The sequence below is a fragment of the Lynx canadensis genome, chromosome A2, assembly GCF_007474595.2.
Source record: "Lynx canadensis isolate LIC74 chromosome A2, mLynCan4.pri.v2, whole genome shotgun sequence".
NCBI classification, from domain to species: domain Eukaryota; kingdom Metazoa; phylum Chordata; class Mammalia; order Carnivora; family Felidae; genus Lynx; species Lynx canadensis.
The window spans coordinates 150762704-150782549 of NC_044304.2; the positions used below are offsets into that span (position 1 = coordinate 150762704).

The window sequence follows — 19846 nt, forward strand, 5'->3', positions numbered from 1 at the left end:
TTCCTAATCAGTAGTCCAGATGGGACTTTGATTATGGAAAGATAATCAGTGGTTTGAATAGGGTAAACAATTCACACAATTGGGGATACTGGAGGGTTTTTTTTTGATACAGGAGTATTTAGGTTATCTGTCTCTTCTTGAACAAACTGGTTTGTATCTGTCAGTGAATTTGTCCTTTTCGTTCAGATTGATTGACATTAAAGTTATTCCTAATACTCCTTTATTATACTGTTCATGTATATAGGTTCTGTAATGATGTTTCCTTTCTTATTCTTAATTTTGATAGTTTGTATCTTCTCTTTTTGTTTCTTAATTAGCCTGGCTAGAGGCTTATCAATTTTATTGATCTTTCCGAAGAACCACCTTTTGGCCTCATTGATTTTCTTTTCTTTTCTTTTTTTTTTTAATGTTTTATTATTTATTGTTGAGATGGGGAGGGAGGGACAGAGAGAGAAGGAGAGAGGATCCTGTGCTGTCAGCCCAGAGCCTAATGTGGGGCTCGAACTCACGAACTATGAGATCATGACCTGAGCTGAAATCAAGGGTCGGACGCTTAACCCACTTGAGCCACCCAGACGCCCCTCCTTGATATTCTTTTACTTTGTTTTGCTATCATTGATTTCTGCTCTTTATTTTTTTCTCCCTTTTGCTTTGGGTTTAATTTTCGCTTCTCATTTCAGTTTCTCTAGAACACTTATCTCTTAATTACTGCTTTAGGCTGTGTCACATAAATTTTGATATGTTGCTTTCTTTTTTGTTCGATTTAATATGTGTTGTAATTTTCCTTGAGGCTTCTTTGATCGATGAGTTATTTAGAAGTGGCATTGTTTAATTTCCAAATATTTGGGAGCTTCTAGGTGTCTCTCTGCAACTGGTTTCTAGGTTATTTTAGTTGTGGTCAGAGAACATACTTTATAGGATTTCAGTTATCTTAAATTTGCTGAGGTTTGTTTTATGTTTGAGAATATGGTCAACTTGGAAAATGTCCTATGTGCACATGAAAGGAATGTATATTCTGTTGCTGTTATGTGGAATATTCTGTAAATGCCAGTTAGGTAAAGTTGCTAATAGTGTTTAAGTCTTCGACGTCCTTACTAATTTCACATACTCGTTCTATTGAATAATGAGAGAGGGAGGCGCCTGGGTGGCTCAGTTGGTTGGGCTTCTGACTTTAGCTCAACTCATGATCTCCTAGCTCGTGAGTTCAAGCGCTGCATTGGGCTCTTGCTGACAGCTTGGAGCCTGGAACCTGCTTTGGATCCTGTGTCTCCCTCTCTCTCTCTGCCCCTCCCCTGCTTGTGCTCTGTCTCTCTCAAAAATAACTAAATATTAAAAAATAATGAGAGAGGAGTGTTGAAATCCTCACCTGTAATTGTGGGTTTGTCTAGCTTTTTGCTTTTGTTTTTGTTTTTAATGTTTATTTATTTTTGATAGAGAGAAAGAACAAGTTGGGAAGGGGCAGAGAGAGAGGGAGACACAGAATCTGAAACAGGCTCCAGGCTCCCAGCTGCCAGTCCAGAGCCCAATGGCCTCAAACCCATGAACTGTGAGATCGTGACCTGAGCCAAAGTAGGACGCTTGACTGACTGAACCAGCCAGGCTTCCCCCCCCCCTTTTATTTTATTAAAAAATTTTTTATTTAACGTTTACTTATTTTTGGGACAGAGAGAGAGAGCATGCGAGCGAGCATGAGCAGGGGAGGGGCAGAGAGAGAGGGAGACACAAAATCCAAAGCAGGCTCCAGGCTCTGAGCTGTCAGCACAGAGCCCGATGCTGGGCTCGACCTCAAGAGCTGTGAGCTCATGACCTGAGCCGAAGTCGGATGCTCACCGACTGAGCCACCCAGGCGCCCCAGTTCACATGAATGTTTATAAGGTAATGGTTCTCAGCCAGGGCAATAATAGCGTTCAGAGCATGCTGGGGAAATGAATGGCACCAGTGTTGCTTGTTATAATATCTGTGGTGGAGTTGTTGGTAGCCAGTAGGTGGCTCAGGGGTGCTAAACTGTGCTGCAGTGGTCAGGATGATCCAGCCCAGTGAAGAAATGTCCTGTCTAAAATGTAGTAATGTTCCCGTTCAGAAACACTGTTGTTAAACTCACTTTCTCTGTAGTGGAAAATGCATTGAAGTTTTAAGATATAAATTATGGATGGTGATATCATACTAAAATTCCTAGTATATTTGGTTATGTCATTAAAGTGGAATAGACGTTATAACAGGTTTTCTTTTGTGTAATCACTTTTAGACAGTTGGCTGGTTTCCTGTTTTCAGTATTATTAACCCATATAATAAATTTCCGTATTAAACTGTATGCAATGCATTTAATAGGTAAAACAGTTGAGGAATCGGGCAGATGAAGATGCTCGAATGATTCACATGAGTATGCAGATGGGTAATGAACCTCCCATTTCACTTAGAAGGGATCTGGAACACTTAATGCTCTTGGTAAGCCATTACACTGGATGCATGGTCATCTCTCCCTCCTTCCATTATTTACTCCCTAACTTTGGAAAGGTTCAGCTGTAAGATCTTAAATAATTGAGTTCCATAAAAATGTAAATTTTCAATTCAAGGTAATTTTTGAGTTAGAGGCATTTTCACCCAGTGTCTGCTTATTCTTTGCAGATTGGTGAGCTATATAAAAAGAACCCTTTTAATCTGGAGCTTGCTCTGGAATATTGGTGTCCCTCAGAACCTCTTCAGACTTCCACTATCATAGGTTCTTACCTTGGGGTGGCTCATCAGCGACCCCCTCAACGCCAGGTAAGCTCTTCGTTTTTCTGTTTTTCTGCCTTGGTGTAAGCGGGAGTCTTGAACCGTGAAGAAATGTTAATTCCTAATTGCTGTTAACACAAATGACTACTTGTGTAACCTTTAGAAATTTGCACTTTTTTCCTTTTTGAAATTTGAAAGTGTTAAATTTAAGTTCTGATCATTTTGGAGTTCATGTAGTCAGTCTTATGTAACATATTAGCTATGTGTCCAATCATAGAAAGGTGTCTAGTCTTTCTATGTGTCACTTGCTTGAATGTTACTGGTATTTATTTATTAATTTGTCCCCAGTAGGCATGACAATAACCCAGTATACACCATTCTTAACAAGTTGGGGAGGTTAGGATAGGTGTAGGTACTAAAGGGAAAGGCTGAGAAGTTAGAATTGATGACAAAATGAATCAGTAAAAAAAGTAGGAAAAAGTCCATTTTCTGTCCTATATTAACTAAAGTATGATACGCAGTAGCAAATAAGATGGATTGCAGTATCGATCTTCATCTTTTGGGATTTCCTATTCTGGAGTCTTTCATGTTGAATAATTTTTAGTTATGCTAGAGGCTGAGATCACACACCTTTTCTTTTTACTGCATTTGTTACATTTATTGTTTCACTTTTCTCCCCATTTACAAAAATGTCTTGGAGGAGTGATTAAAATTTTTGAAGATTAAAAAAATCCTTATATTATGAAATATTTGAAACATGGAAGAGAGAATAATTATAATGAACACCCAACATCTTAATTTAACAGCTGTTAACATTTTGCCTCATTTGCTTCATCCACTGCTGTTATTTTTACTACTTTTATTTTTCTGGAGTACGTGAAAGTAACTTATAGACAGCATGACATTTCACCTTTTACTGGATAAGTGACTATCTCTTAAAAATAAGGATAATTTTCTCCATAATTAGAAAAATCGCTGTTCTAATAGATTTAACAATAACTTCCAGAGACCAGTAACATTTTCAGTTCTGAAATCCAACCAATGAGACTGAGTGTCTGAATAGCATTTTTATTTGTTAATAGATTTAAGGAATAAGCAAAGATAAAAGGGAAAACTAAGAAGTGGATTTACAGAACAGGAATGTGGGAATGTGGTATTAGCCAGAACACAAAACAGTATTTTTAGGCTACCCTCCAAAATTCTTTCAGGTTCCTGGGTCTTCATACTAAATTTGACTGGGATTCAGGAACCGTGGGTTCCAAGTATATTTGACTTTGCTGGTTTATTTTAGAGGAGTAAATTTCTTCGATTGTTTTACATATTTAAAATGTGAGTAGCCTTATTTCTGTGGCATTGAGATGTTTTGAAACAAATGTGCTTTTTGTTCATAGAAAATTCTATAATTGATTAAGTTGCTAGTGACAATCTTGAAAAAATAATTTTTCATAAGTAGAATACCAAATTATTTTATCTTTGAGGCATTAAATCAGTGCACTTAGTTTTAGTTCATATGTAGTCTTCACTAGTTAGTCCATGCTATGTAAACTATTGATTTTTCCCTACTTCAGGTCGTCTTGTCAAAGTTTGTTAGGCAAATGGGTGACCTGTTGCCTCCAACGATTTACATTCCATATTTGAAAATGCTCCAAGGATTAGCCAATGGGCCCCAGTGCGCCCACTACTGTTTCAGCCTGCTTAAAGTCAATGGTAGTAGTCACGGTAAGAGAAACTTGGATGTTATCTAAGTTTGTTGTGACATTGTTTTGTTTGGGTTTTTTGAGAGAGAATGAGCGGGGGAGGGTCAGAGAGAGACTCCCAAGCAGGCTCTGTGCTGTGAGCATGGAGCCTGACATGGAGCTCAACCTCACGGAACTGTGAGATCATGACCTGAGCCAAAATTAAGAGTTGGACGCTTAACCAGCTGAACCACCCAGGTGCCCCATGACATTCTTGAACTCACTATTCCCCTGCCTGTTAAAGAATATTGGTTACTTGTACTAAGTTTTACTAGGTATATAAATTATTTTTATAATAATGGGAAAGAAGTACCTTGGGAGCTTTCTTAATTACGGTCTCATAGGTTGGGGAGTTTTACCATTGACTTTATTAGATACAATTCAGTTTAAGAAATCAGAATTAATATATAAAAACTTCCAAGAACACATCTGGTATTCAATGCATACTATATACCCTTGCCCTATGATTTTGATTTTTCTTAATTCATAAGTACTTGTTTTCTAAATTTCTCTTCTTACAGTTTCTCTGTCAACCCTCTCCCAATTTCCTCATTTAATTTTCAGACTTGAGTCTGGTTAAATTGAAACACTGGAAAAGAGAAGAGAAAGAAATAGTTATTAAACATCTGCTTGGTAGGTCCCATGATTGGAATTGAGCTCTGCCTAGCTCCAAGGCCAGTGTTTTGACTACTCTGTCAAGGCCTGCTTATCTTGCCCTGTGCTTGGTATGTAGCGGAGTAGTGTAAATTACAAATCTAGACTGTCCTTATCTCTGTCTGTGGGAATTTAAGCTCACGTTTGGGAATTAGCTGTTGGGGAAAGGAGCCCCGTGTAGTCACAGGACAACACAGAGAACTCTTATGGATATAAAATAGGTAACTGACATCCAAGTAATTTACCTTTGCATGTGCCTGGGTACCACCTGTTCTTAGCCCTGAAGAAAAATTAATCCAGAGACTGAGCTCACAGATGGATTCTACCCCATTTTCAACACACTGCTTATTCTTGACAAGACAACATACTCTGCTTATCTAGGATAAAGGCACAGTTTATTGTTTTCAGTTTATTTTCTCCCTCCATTTCCAAGCAAATGCATAGACATTTTTGAAAGAAAATTTTATGCTGTCTTTCTTTACAGTTGAAAATATTCAGGGAACAGGTGGCAGTCCTGTTTCCTGGGAACATTTCTTTCACTCCTTAATGCTTTACCATGAGCATCTCCGGAAGGATCTTCCAAGTGCAGATAGTGTCCAGTACCGTCACCTTCCTTCACGTGGCATCACCCAGAAGGAGCAGGATGGACTCATTGCCTTTTTACAGCTCACATCCACCATCATTACTTGGGTAATTATCATCCACAGTATGTAAGAGTGTAATTTTATTTGTTTTCTGGCACGGGGGCATTTTAAGAAGATCCCAGACGTTTGTGAAATGCTTGAAGTTTATAAGTGATGAGTTTTGCACACAGAATTCTGTTTTTAGGCTCTGTGTTTCTTTACCTTCAGAGGATGTAACGGTAGCTCTACTTATTGCCGTCAGCTAATGTGAAAACAATAAATAGCATGTGCCTGAAAGAAAATAGAAGGACAAATAAGAATCAGTGTTTGGATTCACATCCTTCTAGAAGGTTCCCTAGTGTAGATATTTGTTGGTGTGTATCTATGCTTAAAGAATATTTTTAAAAAATTTGTTTGATTTTTTTTTTAATTTTAGAAAGCGCAAGCAGGGGAGGGGGCAGAAGGGGAGAGAGACAGAGACATTGAGAGAATATTAAGCAGGCTCCACACTGAGCACAAAGCCTGATGTGGGGCTCAATCCCATGACCCTAGGTTCTTGACCTGAGCTATATCAACAGTCGGACATTCAACCGACTGAGCCACGCAGGTGCCCCAAGAGTTTTTTTTCAATTTTTACTTTAAAAAATTTTTAGTTTGAGAGAGAGAGAGAGCAGGGGAGGGGATGGGGGGTGGGGAGAGAGAGAGAGAGAGAGAGAGAGAGAGAGAGAAGGAAAATCTTAAGCAGGCTCCGTGCTCAGCACCGAGCCCATTGCAGTACTGGATCCCATGGCCATGAGGTCATGACTTGCGCCAAAATCAAGAGTCAGACGCTCAACCAACTGAGCTACCTAGGTGCCCTGCCACAAGAAATTTTTTATTATCATTATTTTTAATGTTTATTCATTTTTGAGAGAGAGAGAGAGAGAGAGAGAGAGAGAGACACAGAGAGTGGGGGGAGGGGCAGAGAGAGGGAGACACAGAATCTGAAGCAGGCTCCAGGCTCTGAGCCATCAGCACAGAGGCGGACACAGGGTTTGAACTCACCATGAGATCATGACCTGAGCCGAAGTGTGACACTTAACTGACTGACCCACCCAGGCACCCCAAGAATATTTTTAATTAAAAAGAAAAGTTATTTACTGAATTACTCTTTTATTCTCTCCTTACACCAAACCATCTCACCTGCTACTCCCAAATTAGTCTTTAAATTTTTTTTAAATGTTTATGTTGAGAGAGAGCATGTGCAAACGGGATGGGTGGAGTGGCGGGGGGAAGAGAGGGAGAGGGAGAGAGAAAGAGAGAGAGAGAGAAAATCCCAAGTAGGCTCTGTGCTGCTAGTGTAGAGCCTGACTTGGGACTCAGTCTCAACAACCGGGGGGACCATGACCTGAGCCAGAATCAAGAGTCAGATGCTTAACCAACTGGACCACCCAGGAGCCCCCCAAATTAGTCTTCATAACAAACATTAGTTTCATTATATAATTTCTCTGCTCAGAAATCTCTTCTACTTGTTTCTCTTATACCCTAGAGCAAAGTTGTGTAGACATTCTGTCTTGAAGATAGGAATAGTGTCTTTGTAGTTTTTCCAGGATTAACATTATTAAACATTAAAACATGAAGATAGTAATTACTTCTTATTGAATTAAAACGGAGTGGTATTTGATACCATATATATCTTCATTTTTTTCTCAAAAATTGAAATGGCATTTATTCATATAGTAAAAAATATATTACATTGTTTCAGGCAGGATTGACAGTGCTTAGGTTAAGATTTATGTGACCCTGGCCGACCATTTATCTCATATGTATTATTTTCCACGCTTAGAGCTATAAAAGGAATTGTAAAAGGCTGTTTCTCCCCTCTTCTTTACATTGACTGAGCAGTAATCTGATATGATCCACTGATAGACTTCACACATAAGCCATAAGCTTCTCTTTGTTTTAGTATGTATTAGGCCTTTGAATACTCGGTATAAGTGCTAGCAGTTTAGATTATTGCTGGTCATTTTTCTTAGCTTTAAAAAATGGAAAGTCCTTGTTCTTTTTGTGTTCAATTCCCAGAGTGAAAATGCTCGTCTGGCACTCTGTGAGCATCCTCAGTGGACCCCGGTTGTGGTGATCCTGGGACTCCTGCAATGCAGCATTCCCCCTGTTCTAAAAGCAGAGCTGCTCAAGACCCTTGCAGCTTTTGGAAAATCTCCTGAAATTGCTGCTTCCCTCTGGCAGTCGTTGGAATACACTCAGGTAGTATTACAAGCTGTCTTATTTATCACAGTTTGGAAAGTGAGGCTTGATACTGTGGCAGAAGCAAGAGCATCCAGTTCGCAACTCCCAGTATACCATGACCTTCCCAGTTAGACAGTTACGACTGTAGTACTGAGCATAACATCAGAAACGAGCCACCTTGGGTTTTTCTCTTGGATCAGTTGACAGCTTCACTAGGTTGCTGGAGATGGGTTCTTCTCTTAAGACTTTGTTTTTCAGTGTCTGTGAGAAATTAATAAATGGACAGAATTCCTCAACTCGTCTTTGAGACCAGGAGGATAAGAGCCTTCAGGCATTATTTGTACTCATTAAATGTGGGGAACATCCGCTTTTCTTTTTTGCTTCGTCTGTGTCCTCCTGTCCCACACGAGAAGAATGAAGAATCTCTCTTTCAACTTTCTTTAGACGTAAAGCGTATTGGCATTTTTCTGTGAAGGTGTAGTTATTCAATGTATATGCTAAATTTAAAAAGGAGACTAATGATGTGCTTTACAGAAATAACTCTAGGAAAATGGTGAGATGGAATATGTGTTTGTCTAAAAAACACTACAACATACAGGTGCCGGTGATTGTAACTTTGTTTTGAAGCAGTAGAATATTCTAGTTATTTTCTAACCTGTGTCCTGAAGATGTAATGATACTTAGCAAGAGCAAAATGAAGGGAGCTGGTATGTACCGAGAGGCTGAGTCACTTTTGGTTTAGTATTAATGCTTCATTTTTGCATTTAGAAGTGTGTCAGTACTTCATGTCCTAAGTGCTTATACTGCTCCTTTATAATGAAAATGCAATATGAGTGGGTTTAGACATTTCTATCCTTAGAACAAGACTTCTTTTTAAAGGCTGCTGCCTGATAGTATATTTTCAACTTGTAAGAATGTCAAGTAACGTGACATTAAGCGTAATTAACTATACCATATACTGCTCTATGTTCCTAGCAAGGTCAGGTCGGAACAGCTTAAACTCAAAACTTTTGCCCACATAAGAAACCTGTTCAAACCTGTTCTTGACAAATTTAATTATTGGTTTTCTGGTGCTAATAGTAGGGCTGGTCTTGAACACTGGTGAGATTTTTGTCCCATAAATCCTCTTAAGATTCATTCCTGGAATATCTCAGGAAATTTGCCGAAAATACATCTCATGTGCACTTAGAAACCATCAGTTTTCTGAAGCCCAAATAATTGGAGCTTCTACCTGAACCCTGCACAGTTGCTGATGAAAGTCCGTCAGAGACTTCTCAATTGTCCTCTCTGATTAGCATCATAAGGTACACACACCTGTGGGTGTGAATATGACTGTTTATATTACAGAGTCACTGCTTTTCATTGAGGAGTAGGGAATGCTTCTAACATCTCATTCTTATTATTTTAAGATACTGCAGACCGTAAGGGTTCCAAGCCAGAGGCAAGCGATTGGTATCGAGGTAAAGTTTTCCTTTGAGTTTAAATGCTCTACTCGTACATTCACATGATGAAAGTTAACAAAAAGTATTCTTATACCCTGTGAGGTTCCTTATAATTTTCAAGTTTAATATGTTTTCATTTGAAGTGTTGTCTGGTCAGTGTTGAAATGGACATGACATTTTTTCCTGAGAGGAAGCAAAATACTTCAGGTTTCAGAGTTGGGAAAGGATGTTCTACGGCAGCCACCCAAACTGAAAGTTTGCGTTGAACCCAGTTTAATTGGATTACTTGGGTCAACCTGAAGTGAGAATTTACTTGTTTTAGTTTCTTTGCTTCTCTCTCTACACTCCCCCTCTCTTTTTCAAAAAGAAACATAGAAGATTTCTATTTTTAATTCACACCTGGGAACAATACATGGGAATTTGAAATTCTTCCATCTGATTAATTCAATTTATATGATACTTTGGTGTCTTTTCCTCTAAATGAAAAATGGTGAGATAACGTATCTTTTGGTGTGATGATAATTATGATGACTAGCTCAATACTAGTGAGTCAATGTCTGCAAAATGTTGTGTACTTTATAGCTGATGGTTTCATATTACTAAATTTCTTTATTTTTTCTTTTGGAAGGTTGAACTAAATGAAATAGAATCCCGGTGTGAAGAATACCCGTTGACTCGGGCCTTTTGCCAGCTTATTAGTACCCTGGTGGAGAGCTCATTTCCTTCTAATTTAGGTGCTGGCCTGAGGCCCCCTGGCTTTGACCCTTATTTGCAGTTCCTCAGAGATTCTGTGTTTCTCCGATTCCGCACAAGAGCTTACCGGAGAGCAGCTGAAAAGGTAATATACAGAGAAAACCTATTTTCTCCTTACTCGTTTATTGCTGCTTTTTCTCTTATTAAAGGTATGAGATGCTGTAAATTCATTTTAGCTTTTGGCAATCAGTAAAATTCATAGTTTTAACACAGAGATGTCCGTGATCTGATTAGTTTATGTGCATTAAAAAAAATGAATTTGGGCACTAAAACCAAAGCACTGACTTTTTAGTGACGATAATTCAATTGATACAAATTCATAGTTACTCAGATCCTTAACTGAACACATTTTGACCAAAATTGAACCAAAAATGTCACACCTTTGTCAGTTGGAAACATATCATCCTTTATTGAGGTGATTTAGTTTAGAGATTGAAATAAGTTGAAACTTGCACACCAATTTCTCTTGATTAGTAGCACTTCTGGATTATGGAGCCTTGTCATGATAGGAAGACGTATTGTGATCTGTCAGTTATGTTTGCCAGGGATGGAGGCTGAGGGAGCACTGACATTTACATACGTATTTCCTCTGGTTGCGACACACTCGCAACTGAACTTACTGTATATATCGTCTTACGTAATTCCGTTATTACTGTGAGGCAGGTACTATGAACATTCCCATTTTACAGATGGAGGCTTAGCAAGGTTAAGGAACTTGCCTAAGGTCCAGAACCAAGATTTGAACCTAGGACTCTGATTCCAGATTCAAGCTCATAACCACTAAGCTATGTAAGAGACCCTTTCAGGTTCTGACGTAATTCACTTAGTCTATAATGTTTATTGCCTCGCAGAATACGCTTGGATGTATCTTGTAGGGACATTTCTACTTTGTAATTTGCTGTTTTTGAACCTGTTGGGTTTATTTGTTGTTATATTAGTGATTATAAAAATAATTTTGTTTGTGCTAATTTGGGACAATTAGGAAACTATAGAAAAATGTAAGAAGAAATTATATTATCCATAATCCTGTTGCCAAAGGAAGGATAACGTATCCTTCTTCATATATACATGTATCCATATACGTATATCCATATATACGTATATCCACACACACACACGTGCGCGCGCGCTTAAATTGAGATAGTTAACATTCGTTTGTAGCTCTTTTTGGCCACTAAATACAGTATCATGAGCACTTTTTCATGCCATCAAAGATTCTTTGAAAACCATCTCTTCATTGATTGCATAATCATTACTTGTATGTAGCATGGTGTACGTATTATTACCCTTTCATTGGACACAGTTTGTTTCTAATACTTAGTCCCAAATAACTGAAACTCATTTTTTTGTCTGTTGTTTTATGATTTTTGCTTCTCACATAGTTAAAATAAATACTGGGAGAGGTGTACATTTAAGTCCTAAAATTACCTCTTTAACATCTATTTCCTTATTGGATGAAAACAATGACGGCAGCCATGCCTTGTTAATAAAAGGCATTTCAGATGCTGAATAATGGATGCTGGTAATTGTGACCTCTTCAGCAAAATGCTCTGATACGTTTTCATACTTGTCTCAAGTACCTTATTTGCCTTTTCTTAAAAAGGTCATTATGACCTAAGGGTTTAGATCTTGAGTCAACCATGTTCTTGCCAGGGGTTACTGTTTTTCATTCATGCATCTGGACCCTTCCAGTGCTGCTGTTTCCCCTAGTTACCACTGATTTCAGTTCCACCCCAACATATTTACCCTCAGGCATTTTTCCTCAACTTCATGGATTCTTTTCACTTGAAAGTCTTCTTCAGGTTTAACTTCTGTCACTGTATTTTAGAACATTAGCTTCTCACAAAAACAGTGCTTTACATTGAGATAAATAACATAGACATAGAGCTAGTATATATATATTTATAAATCCTAAAATCATTCATTATGTGGTGATAATAAGCCTTTTTTACTTAAATAAGTGATCTTGAAGTTTTTGGAAAATATAGATAGGTGGATAATTTAAAAATAATAATAAAAAAAATCACTGTATAATCCTAATTCCTAGACTCAGCCTTGATAAAATTATGTGTAGTGGAAATTATTTTAAAATAATAATTTAAAAAACCACCCTAACTACAGTTACCAGCCTCAGCCTTAATAAATTCTTTGCAGTGGAATTGTTTTTAGAACAAAGTTTTAATTTTGCCACCTATACTATTATACATGTTTTTCCTTTGGCATAAATATTTTTCCTCGTCACATAGCTTTTAAAAATCATTTTTTTTAACATTTATTTTTGAGAGAGAGAGAGAGAAAGAGCACAAGCAGGGGAGGGGCAGAGAAAAAGGGAGACACAGAATCAGAAGCGGGCTCCAGGCTCTGAGCTGTCAGCACAGAGCCAGACACGGGGCTCGAACTCACAGACCATGAGATCATGACCCGAGCCAAAGCTGGATACTTACCCAACTGAGCCACCCAGGTGCCCCTTAAAAAACTATTTTTAACAAAAAGATAATGGGTCCATTAGGGGCAAGCGTCCCTTGAGTCTTCTTAACTTGTTTGGCTAGAGTCATATAAGATAGAATACTGGTCTGGGAATAGAAGTCTAGGGCTTAATTTCCAGCATGTTTGCTACCAAGCTTTATGGTTTGGGGAAGTTATTCATGCTCTGAGCTTCATTAGCTTTCTTTGTGATATAAGGGCGGTTAGATGATTTCTCGGCCCCTTTACAACCTGAGAATTTTAGAGAAAATATGAAATATTTGACACTTTGGAGAAGGGACTTCAGTCATGTTCTGGAGAAAAGTGGGAGGAATGAAAAGCTTAATAAGGCCGTCACCTTGGACTGTTTTATCATTACTGTAATATTTGTCTCTTTCTATAGTGGGAAGTTGCTGAGGTTGTTTTGGAAGTGTTTTATAAATTGCTCAGAGATTATGAGCCTCAACTTGAAGATTTTGTAGACCAGTTTGTGGAATTACAAGGTAATTTATCACTTCCAAGTATGCTGTCAACTATTGATAAAGCTATTTATAACTTATATATATAAGATACAGATTATTTCTAAGTTAATGAATTAAGTTGGGATATAATCTTTTTTTGTTACATTGTCTTCGTTATTTCAATTGTTCTGAGCAAGAGAAAATAAAGTAAAATTTTGCTGAATGAAAGAACACCTCCTTATAGATCCTTTAAGGAGTTAACATAGGTAACTAACTACTATGAGCAAATCAGCCCTTTGGGAATTACCACTGTGTACAGTTTGTGCCATTGTCTCTAAATTGAAAGTAGCCCGTTTAGATGCCATTTAATTTACAAGTCTCATATATTTCATATAAATCAAGGGTATGACAAAAATACTAACTGACCATCTCCTGGACTGTGTTATGTTCTGTTTAGGAGAAGAAATCATAGCCTACAAACCACCAGGATTTAGTCTGATGTATCATCTTCTGAATGAGTCACCAACGTTGGAGCTTGCTCTTAGTTTGCTGGAGGAAGGCGTTAAGCAGCTGGATACCTATGCCCCTTTCCCTGGTGTGTGCCTGAATGTCTTAACGTCTTGAAAACAGTTTTGATATTTTCTTTTTTTTATAAATGGAGGTTTGAAAGAGATGATTTTTGAAGTCCTTTTTCACTGTAAGATTCTCTGTATCCACAGTGGTGGTTTCAGTGAGTCATACAAGCAAAGTATATTAAAAGTGAAAGAGTAAGGTACAGAGACTGTCAGTAGAACTGTGTTTCATTGCATGGTCTTTTATAGGTAATTATAATGATCTTTCTTTCACTTTGATGTCTCTAATGTGCTTACATTTAAATCTTATGCACTTTTTGTTTCTTGTCCATATGGTATTTGTCAAGGCACTTACTATCGTGCCTGATACAGTGTTTGATAAATTTCACTTAATATCATTATTACTGCTAATTATCATGGTTTATTGAGTGCTTCGTATGTACTTGGTGCTGTTAAGAGCACATTTAACACATTTAATCTGTACAAAAGCCCTTTGTGGTAGATGTTATTACTTCCAGTTTGTAAATAAGGAAATTGTGCAAGAGAGAGGTTTTGCATCTTTATCTGCAGCAAGTTTTAGGGCTGTGATTTGAATTTAGGCAGTTTGGCTCTAGAGGCCATGTGTTTTAAATTTGAATGGTGGGTTTATGGGTGATCCTGTTCAAATTCTCAATTTCTTTATTTGCACGTTTTCTGCAATGAGCATGTATCACTCTAAATTACTTACTAGGTCTTGGCACCATTCACACTGACATTCAAAGATAAAAATCTTTGTTGTGGGGGCCGTCCTGTGCTTTGTAGGCTCTACCCACTAGATCCCTGTAGTGCTTTCCCAGTTGTGACAACCAAAAGTATCTCCAGACCTTGCCAGGTGTCTTCTGGGGCCTAAATCACCCCCATCCGAGACCATTGCTTTAAATAATCAAGGAAGAGATCAGGGAAAATGACGAGAGGCCATTGCATACAAAGAATCTTGAGTTACCAAATTACTGTGAATTGCTCGAAGTGAACAGTTTTATGAAGTTGCTGCTGTAAGAGACCTCTGAGGGCTTTTTGAGTCCAGAATTTGTCCTTTAGCTTGTTTTCCTAAGAACTATGTGTTTTTAAGATTCACGTAGAACTTTCTAATTTTCTTTGTAATTTTTTCTAGGGAAGAAGCATCTGGAGAAAGCAGTGCAGCACTGCCTTGCCCTTCTCAATCTTACTCTGCAAAAGGAAAATCTCTTTATGGATCTTCTAAGAGAGAGTCAGCTAGCTCTAATAGTCTCTCCTTTAGAACAGCTATTACAGGGAATCAATCCCAGAACTAAGAAGGCCGATAATGTGGTGAATATTGCCAGGTAAGTTACATTTGTAGGTAGAAAAATGTCTAAATAAAATCACGTGGGCATTCTACCTTTGATTTCCAAATCTGATCGGATCTCATTCATTACTTGGCGAGTGGGTAAGTGGGGCTCTTTTGTTCTTACCTTCCTTAGCCCCTCTGATTTTAATTTCTCTGACCTTTACAATTTCTTTTTCTTCTTCCTTAATGGATTCTGTTCCTAAACATTTCTAAGTATAAAATGACATTACTTTGGTACTATTTGTCTCCTGTAGGGAGACTGGGTGTTTGGAGGACAAGGCTAGGGAGCAAACTTCTCACTGTATATGTCCTAGCTTCCAGTGGCTTGCTTGGCACTGTTTGTTTTGTGACTTACAGAGACATCACCCTGATTACTGTCTTCAGTTTCACATGGCGTTCTCCTTGTGTGCGTGTCTATTCCAAATTCCCCCTTTTAATAAGGACAGCAGTCGTTGGACCAGGGTTTTCCCTAATGACTTCACGTTAACTTGACTGACTGTGTCTACAAAGACCCTGTTTCCAAAAGTTCACTTTGGGTTCAGATATCGGTGATTGAATTTTGGAGGAATGCAGTTCAACCCATAATAGACTGTATCTAGTTAGAATGGAAGTCATTGTCTAATTTACCCGAGTGCTCTACGACCCTGATTCTATATGTTCTTTGTTGAGAAGAGTGTTTTTAAAGCCAAAAGTTGTGTCACATTGTTCCTCAAATGTTTTCTTGTTTAAAGATACCTATATCATGGCAATACTAATCCCGAATTGGCTTTTGAGAGTGCCAAGATCCTCTGCTGTATCTCTTGTAACTCCAATATTCAGATAAAATTGGTTGGAGATTTCACACATGACCAGGTAACTGATGTTCTTGTTATTTCTTAATGTTTGTTTATTTCTTAAGAGAGAGAGAGGGAGAGGGAGGGAACAGAGAGAGACGGGGACAGGGGATCTGAAGCAGGCTCCATGCTGACAGCAGAGAGCCTGATGCAGGGCTCGAGCTCACAAACTGTGAGATACGACCTGAGCCGAAGTCGGATGCTTCACCGACCGAGCCACCCAGACGCCCCATGTTGTTACTTCTTTTGGGTCATTCTGAGTACGTATGGAAGTCACAGTTGTCTATTAGAGGAATCATATTCTTGTTTATGAAAAAATTCTGTGAGAGTAAGTAGATTTATATATGACGGTGAAACCTGTTCATCAACTGGGCTGTGATTCGTGTTTGCGGATGTCGCCATCCGCAGTGACAGTGCACAGGCTGTAGTGTGTGATTGTGCTGTCTGTGCTGTCGCGCGTGGACAGGAGGGCGTAGCGGGACTGTTGCTCCTCTAATAGAGCAGTTGAAGTGATGAGGTTTGTAAGTGCAGCTTCTGCTTGTATTTTGCATCTGTTGTTTCTCCCTCTGTCAGTTGGGTACAATCTGAGGGAGCCTCTGCAATTCTCAGTGTTTCTCACTGTTGAGTTGTCTACTTCTGCGGCTTTCTGGTGACTTACATTTGTGTCACTTCATTGGCCTTTGCACTATAGACAGTTTTCAGATGTTCATTTAATCCAATTTATAGTCCCTTTCTATTCCGAATAGCTCGCTGAATAGCTACTATTGGGGAATCTGCTGCTTTTCTTCCCTCTTTATAGGCGTTTGTCCCATTGTATCTTCATGTTAGAAACCACTGCTATTAGCTAGTTATATTTTGTTGTGTCCTCCTTCGCAGTGTTTTAAAACAGGGACTACTCTGGCATTTTGGATGGGACAGATCTTCATTTTGTGTGTCACTCTTGCTCATATTGCAAGACTCTTAGCATCCCTAGTCCCCTAACACTGTCTGTCAGTAGTAAACTCTGGTTGTGACAACTCAGAAGGCTCTCACATATTTCTTTTTGTCTTTTTTGAGTTTATTTCTTTATTTTGAGAAAGAGTATGAGCAGGGGAGGGGCAGAGAGAGAGAATCCCAAGCAGGCTCTGCTCTGTCAGCACAGAGCCCAGTATGGGGCTTGAACTCAAACCATGAGATTGTGACCTGAGCTGAAATCAAGAGTTGGGCACTTAACCCACTGAGCTACCCAGGTGCCCCTGGCGTCACATATTTCCCAAAGTGCCATCTGGAGTGTCAGTACCACCCAGGTTGAGAACCACTGTTCATAGTAAAATATTGATGTCTAATCTGGCCTTTGGATGAGGTTCTTGAAAACTACATGATAGGGGATGTAGTAGGTGAGGTTCTCAGCTCACTCATATTAAAAAAATGTTTTTAATGTTTATTTATTTTTGACAGAGACAGAGCATGAGCAGGGGAGGGGCAGAGAGAGAGGGAGACACAGAATCCGAAGCAGGCTCTAGGCTGTGAGCTATCAGCACAGAGCCCGATGCGGGGCTCGAACTCACAAACCGTGAGATCATGACCTGAGCTGAAGTTGCATGCTTAACCGAGTCAGCCAAGGTGCCCCTCACTCATATACATTTAAGTATGAATTATTATGACCAGTTTTAACATCCTGCTATATTCCTCGAGGAGATTAAGTAGTATCTAATCTCTCAGCCCAGAAACATAAAACTGGTGACAGGCAAAACATTTGTAAAGAGAGAAGATGAGAATTTTATATTTTATTTTAGTTAAGATCCCATACCATTGGGTATATAAATGAAGAGGTCATGAGATGGCAATTAATGTATTTTTTTTTTAAAAAAACTGATTTGAGGGGCGCCTGGGTGGCTCGGTCAGTTGAGCGTCTGACTTCGGCTCAGGTCATGATCTCACAGTTCGTGGGTTTGAGCCCCACATCAGGCTCTGTGCTGATGGCTTAGAGCCTGGAGCCTGCTTCAAATTCTATGTCTCCCTCTCTCTCTGCTCCTCCCCTGCTCATGCTCTGTCTCTCTCTCCTTCAAAAGTAAATAAAAACATTGAAAAAAAATTAAAAAAAAAATAAAAATAAAAACTGATTTAATTCTTGGAAAGAAAATTGGGGAAGCAAGTTTTGAAACCGAGAAAGTGTTAAAAATTTTGTTTCTTGGGGCACCTGAGTGGCTCAGTTGGTTAAGCATCTGACTCTTGATTTTAGCTCAGGTCATGATCTCACGCCTGTGACATCGAGCCCTGTGTTGGGATTCTCTCTCTCTCTCTCCCTCGCTCTCTCTCTCTCTCTCTCTCTCTCTCTCCTCCCTCTCCCTCTCCCTCTCTCTCTCTCTCTCTCTCCCCCCCCCCACTTTTGCTTGCACTCTCTCTCTCTCCCTCACAATAAATAAACATTTAAGAAGATTTTGTTTCTTCAATTATTTCTATAGAGAGCTAACTTACTACTATTTCAGGAACTGAGTTTCCTATTAAAAGTGTAATTGAAACCTAAATACTTTAGAGATTTGCCTTTTTTCTTTAGAGACAAATGTTGTGAATGTATATCACATTTATCATAGTTTCTCTCTCATTATTAAAGAACTTTATGAATTTGTCTTTTAAACAAATCTTTATATGACTCCAGAGTGTAAGTCAGAAGTTGATGGCTGGATTTGTGGAATGTTTGGATAGTGAAGACACAGAAGAATTTGTACGTCTAGAAGAGGGTATGTCTTTCTTTCTTTCTTTTAGTTTTTAAATGTTTGTATATTTTTGAGAGAGAGACAGAGACAGAGTGTGAGTGGGTGAGGGGCAGAGAGAGAGAGGGAGAAACAGAATCCAAAGCAGGCTCCAGGCTCTGAGCTGTCAGCACAGAGCCCAACGCAGGGCTCAGGCTCACGAACTGTGAGATTATGACCTGAGCTGAAGTCGGACGCTTAACCGACTGAGCCATGCAGGCGCCCGTAGGAGCCTTGAAGAAAAACATGGAGGTTTGGAATGCAAGCTATATATATTTAAATGTGGCTTATGTTGATTTTTGTTTTGTTTGTAATTTTGTTTTGTGGGTTTCCACATGAAGGATCAGAACTTGAGAAGAAACTAGCTGGAATCCGTCAGGAAACAAGAATCCACATCTTGAATCTTCTCATAACCTCTCTGGAGCGCAATCCACCCAATCTTGCTCTCTACCTGTTGGGCTTTGAATTGAAGAAGCCTGTCAGTACCACAAACCTACAGGACCCAGGTACAGCCATAAGACACACACACATTTCTTTCTTGTCGTATTTGTTTAGCTAAGTGATCATTCATTGAGTTCTGGACTCATGGGATAATTCACTGAAAGTGAGAGGTCATGTGGTAGGTCAATCTTTAGGACTTAGACCAAGTCTGGACAAATTAAGCCTTGGAAAATTAGCATTTATTAATTTTTGGTGTCAGTATTTGAAAGGGTGTTTACAGTAGAACATATGTTTATGGAATTTAACTTTCTAAAGGTATTTTAATGTCTTAATGCAGAAATTTAAAAGTTGAATTTCTTTTTGGTTTCACGTAGGAGTCTTAGGTTGCCCTCGAACATGCCTTCATGCCATTTTAAACATCTTGGAGAAAGGAACTGAAGGGAGAACAGGTCCAGTGGCAGTGAGAGAATCTCCTCAACTCGCTGAGCTATGTTACCAGGTATACAGAAGGCTGCACTTCATAGCACTTCGTAGAAGAAATTTAACTAGATGCTTGAATATATCACAGATGCAGAAGTATAACAATAAGACTTGAGTTGAAATGAGTTTATCTGGTAGTTGCCTTGTCTTTCATATATAGATTAAATCCATAAAGCAGAGACCCCAGATCCTATGTGTTGCTCACTTGAAAAATGAGAGAAAGGGGCGCCTGGGTGGCTCAGTCGGTTGAGTGTCCGACTTCGGCTCAGGTCATGATCTCGCGGTCTGTGAGTTTCGAGCCCCGCATCGGGCTCTGTGCTGATGGCTCAGAGCCTGGAGCCTGCTTCGGATTCTGTGTCTCCCTCTCTCT

At 39.0% G+C, this 19846-nt stretch overlaps 1 protein-coding gene across 1 annotated transcript in view; it reads left to right on the forward strand.

Annotated features, from left to right (window-relative positions):
• The window catches only part of NUP205 (nucleoporin 205), an 85616-nt gene that overhangs the window by 22509 nt on the left and 43261 nt on the right, over positions 1–19846 (forward strand). Inside the window, 14 exon segments of the mRNA XM_030308506.1 lie at positions 2329–2445; positions 2626–2763; positions 4284–4434; positions 5590–5795; positions 7790–7972; positions 9364–9414; positions 10025–10234; positions 13016–13115; positions 13531–13668; positions 14796–14985; positions 15722–15842; positions 18462–18543; positions 18897–19061; positions 19371–19495. Of these exon segments, the coding sequence (XP_030164366.1) occupies positions 2329–2445; positions 2626–2763; positions 4284–4434; positions 5590–5795; positions 7790–7972; positions 9364–9414; positions 10025–10234; positions 13016–13115; positions 13531–13668; positions 14796–14985; positions 15722–15842; positions 18462–18543; positions 18897–19061; positions 19371–19495 (1977 nt within the window).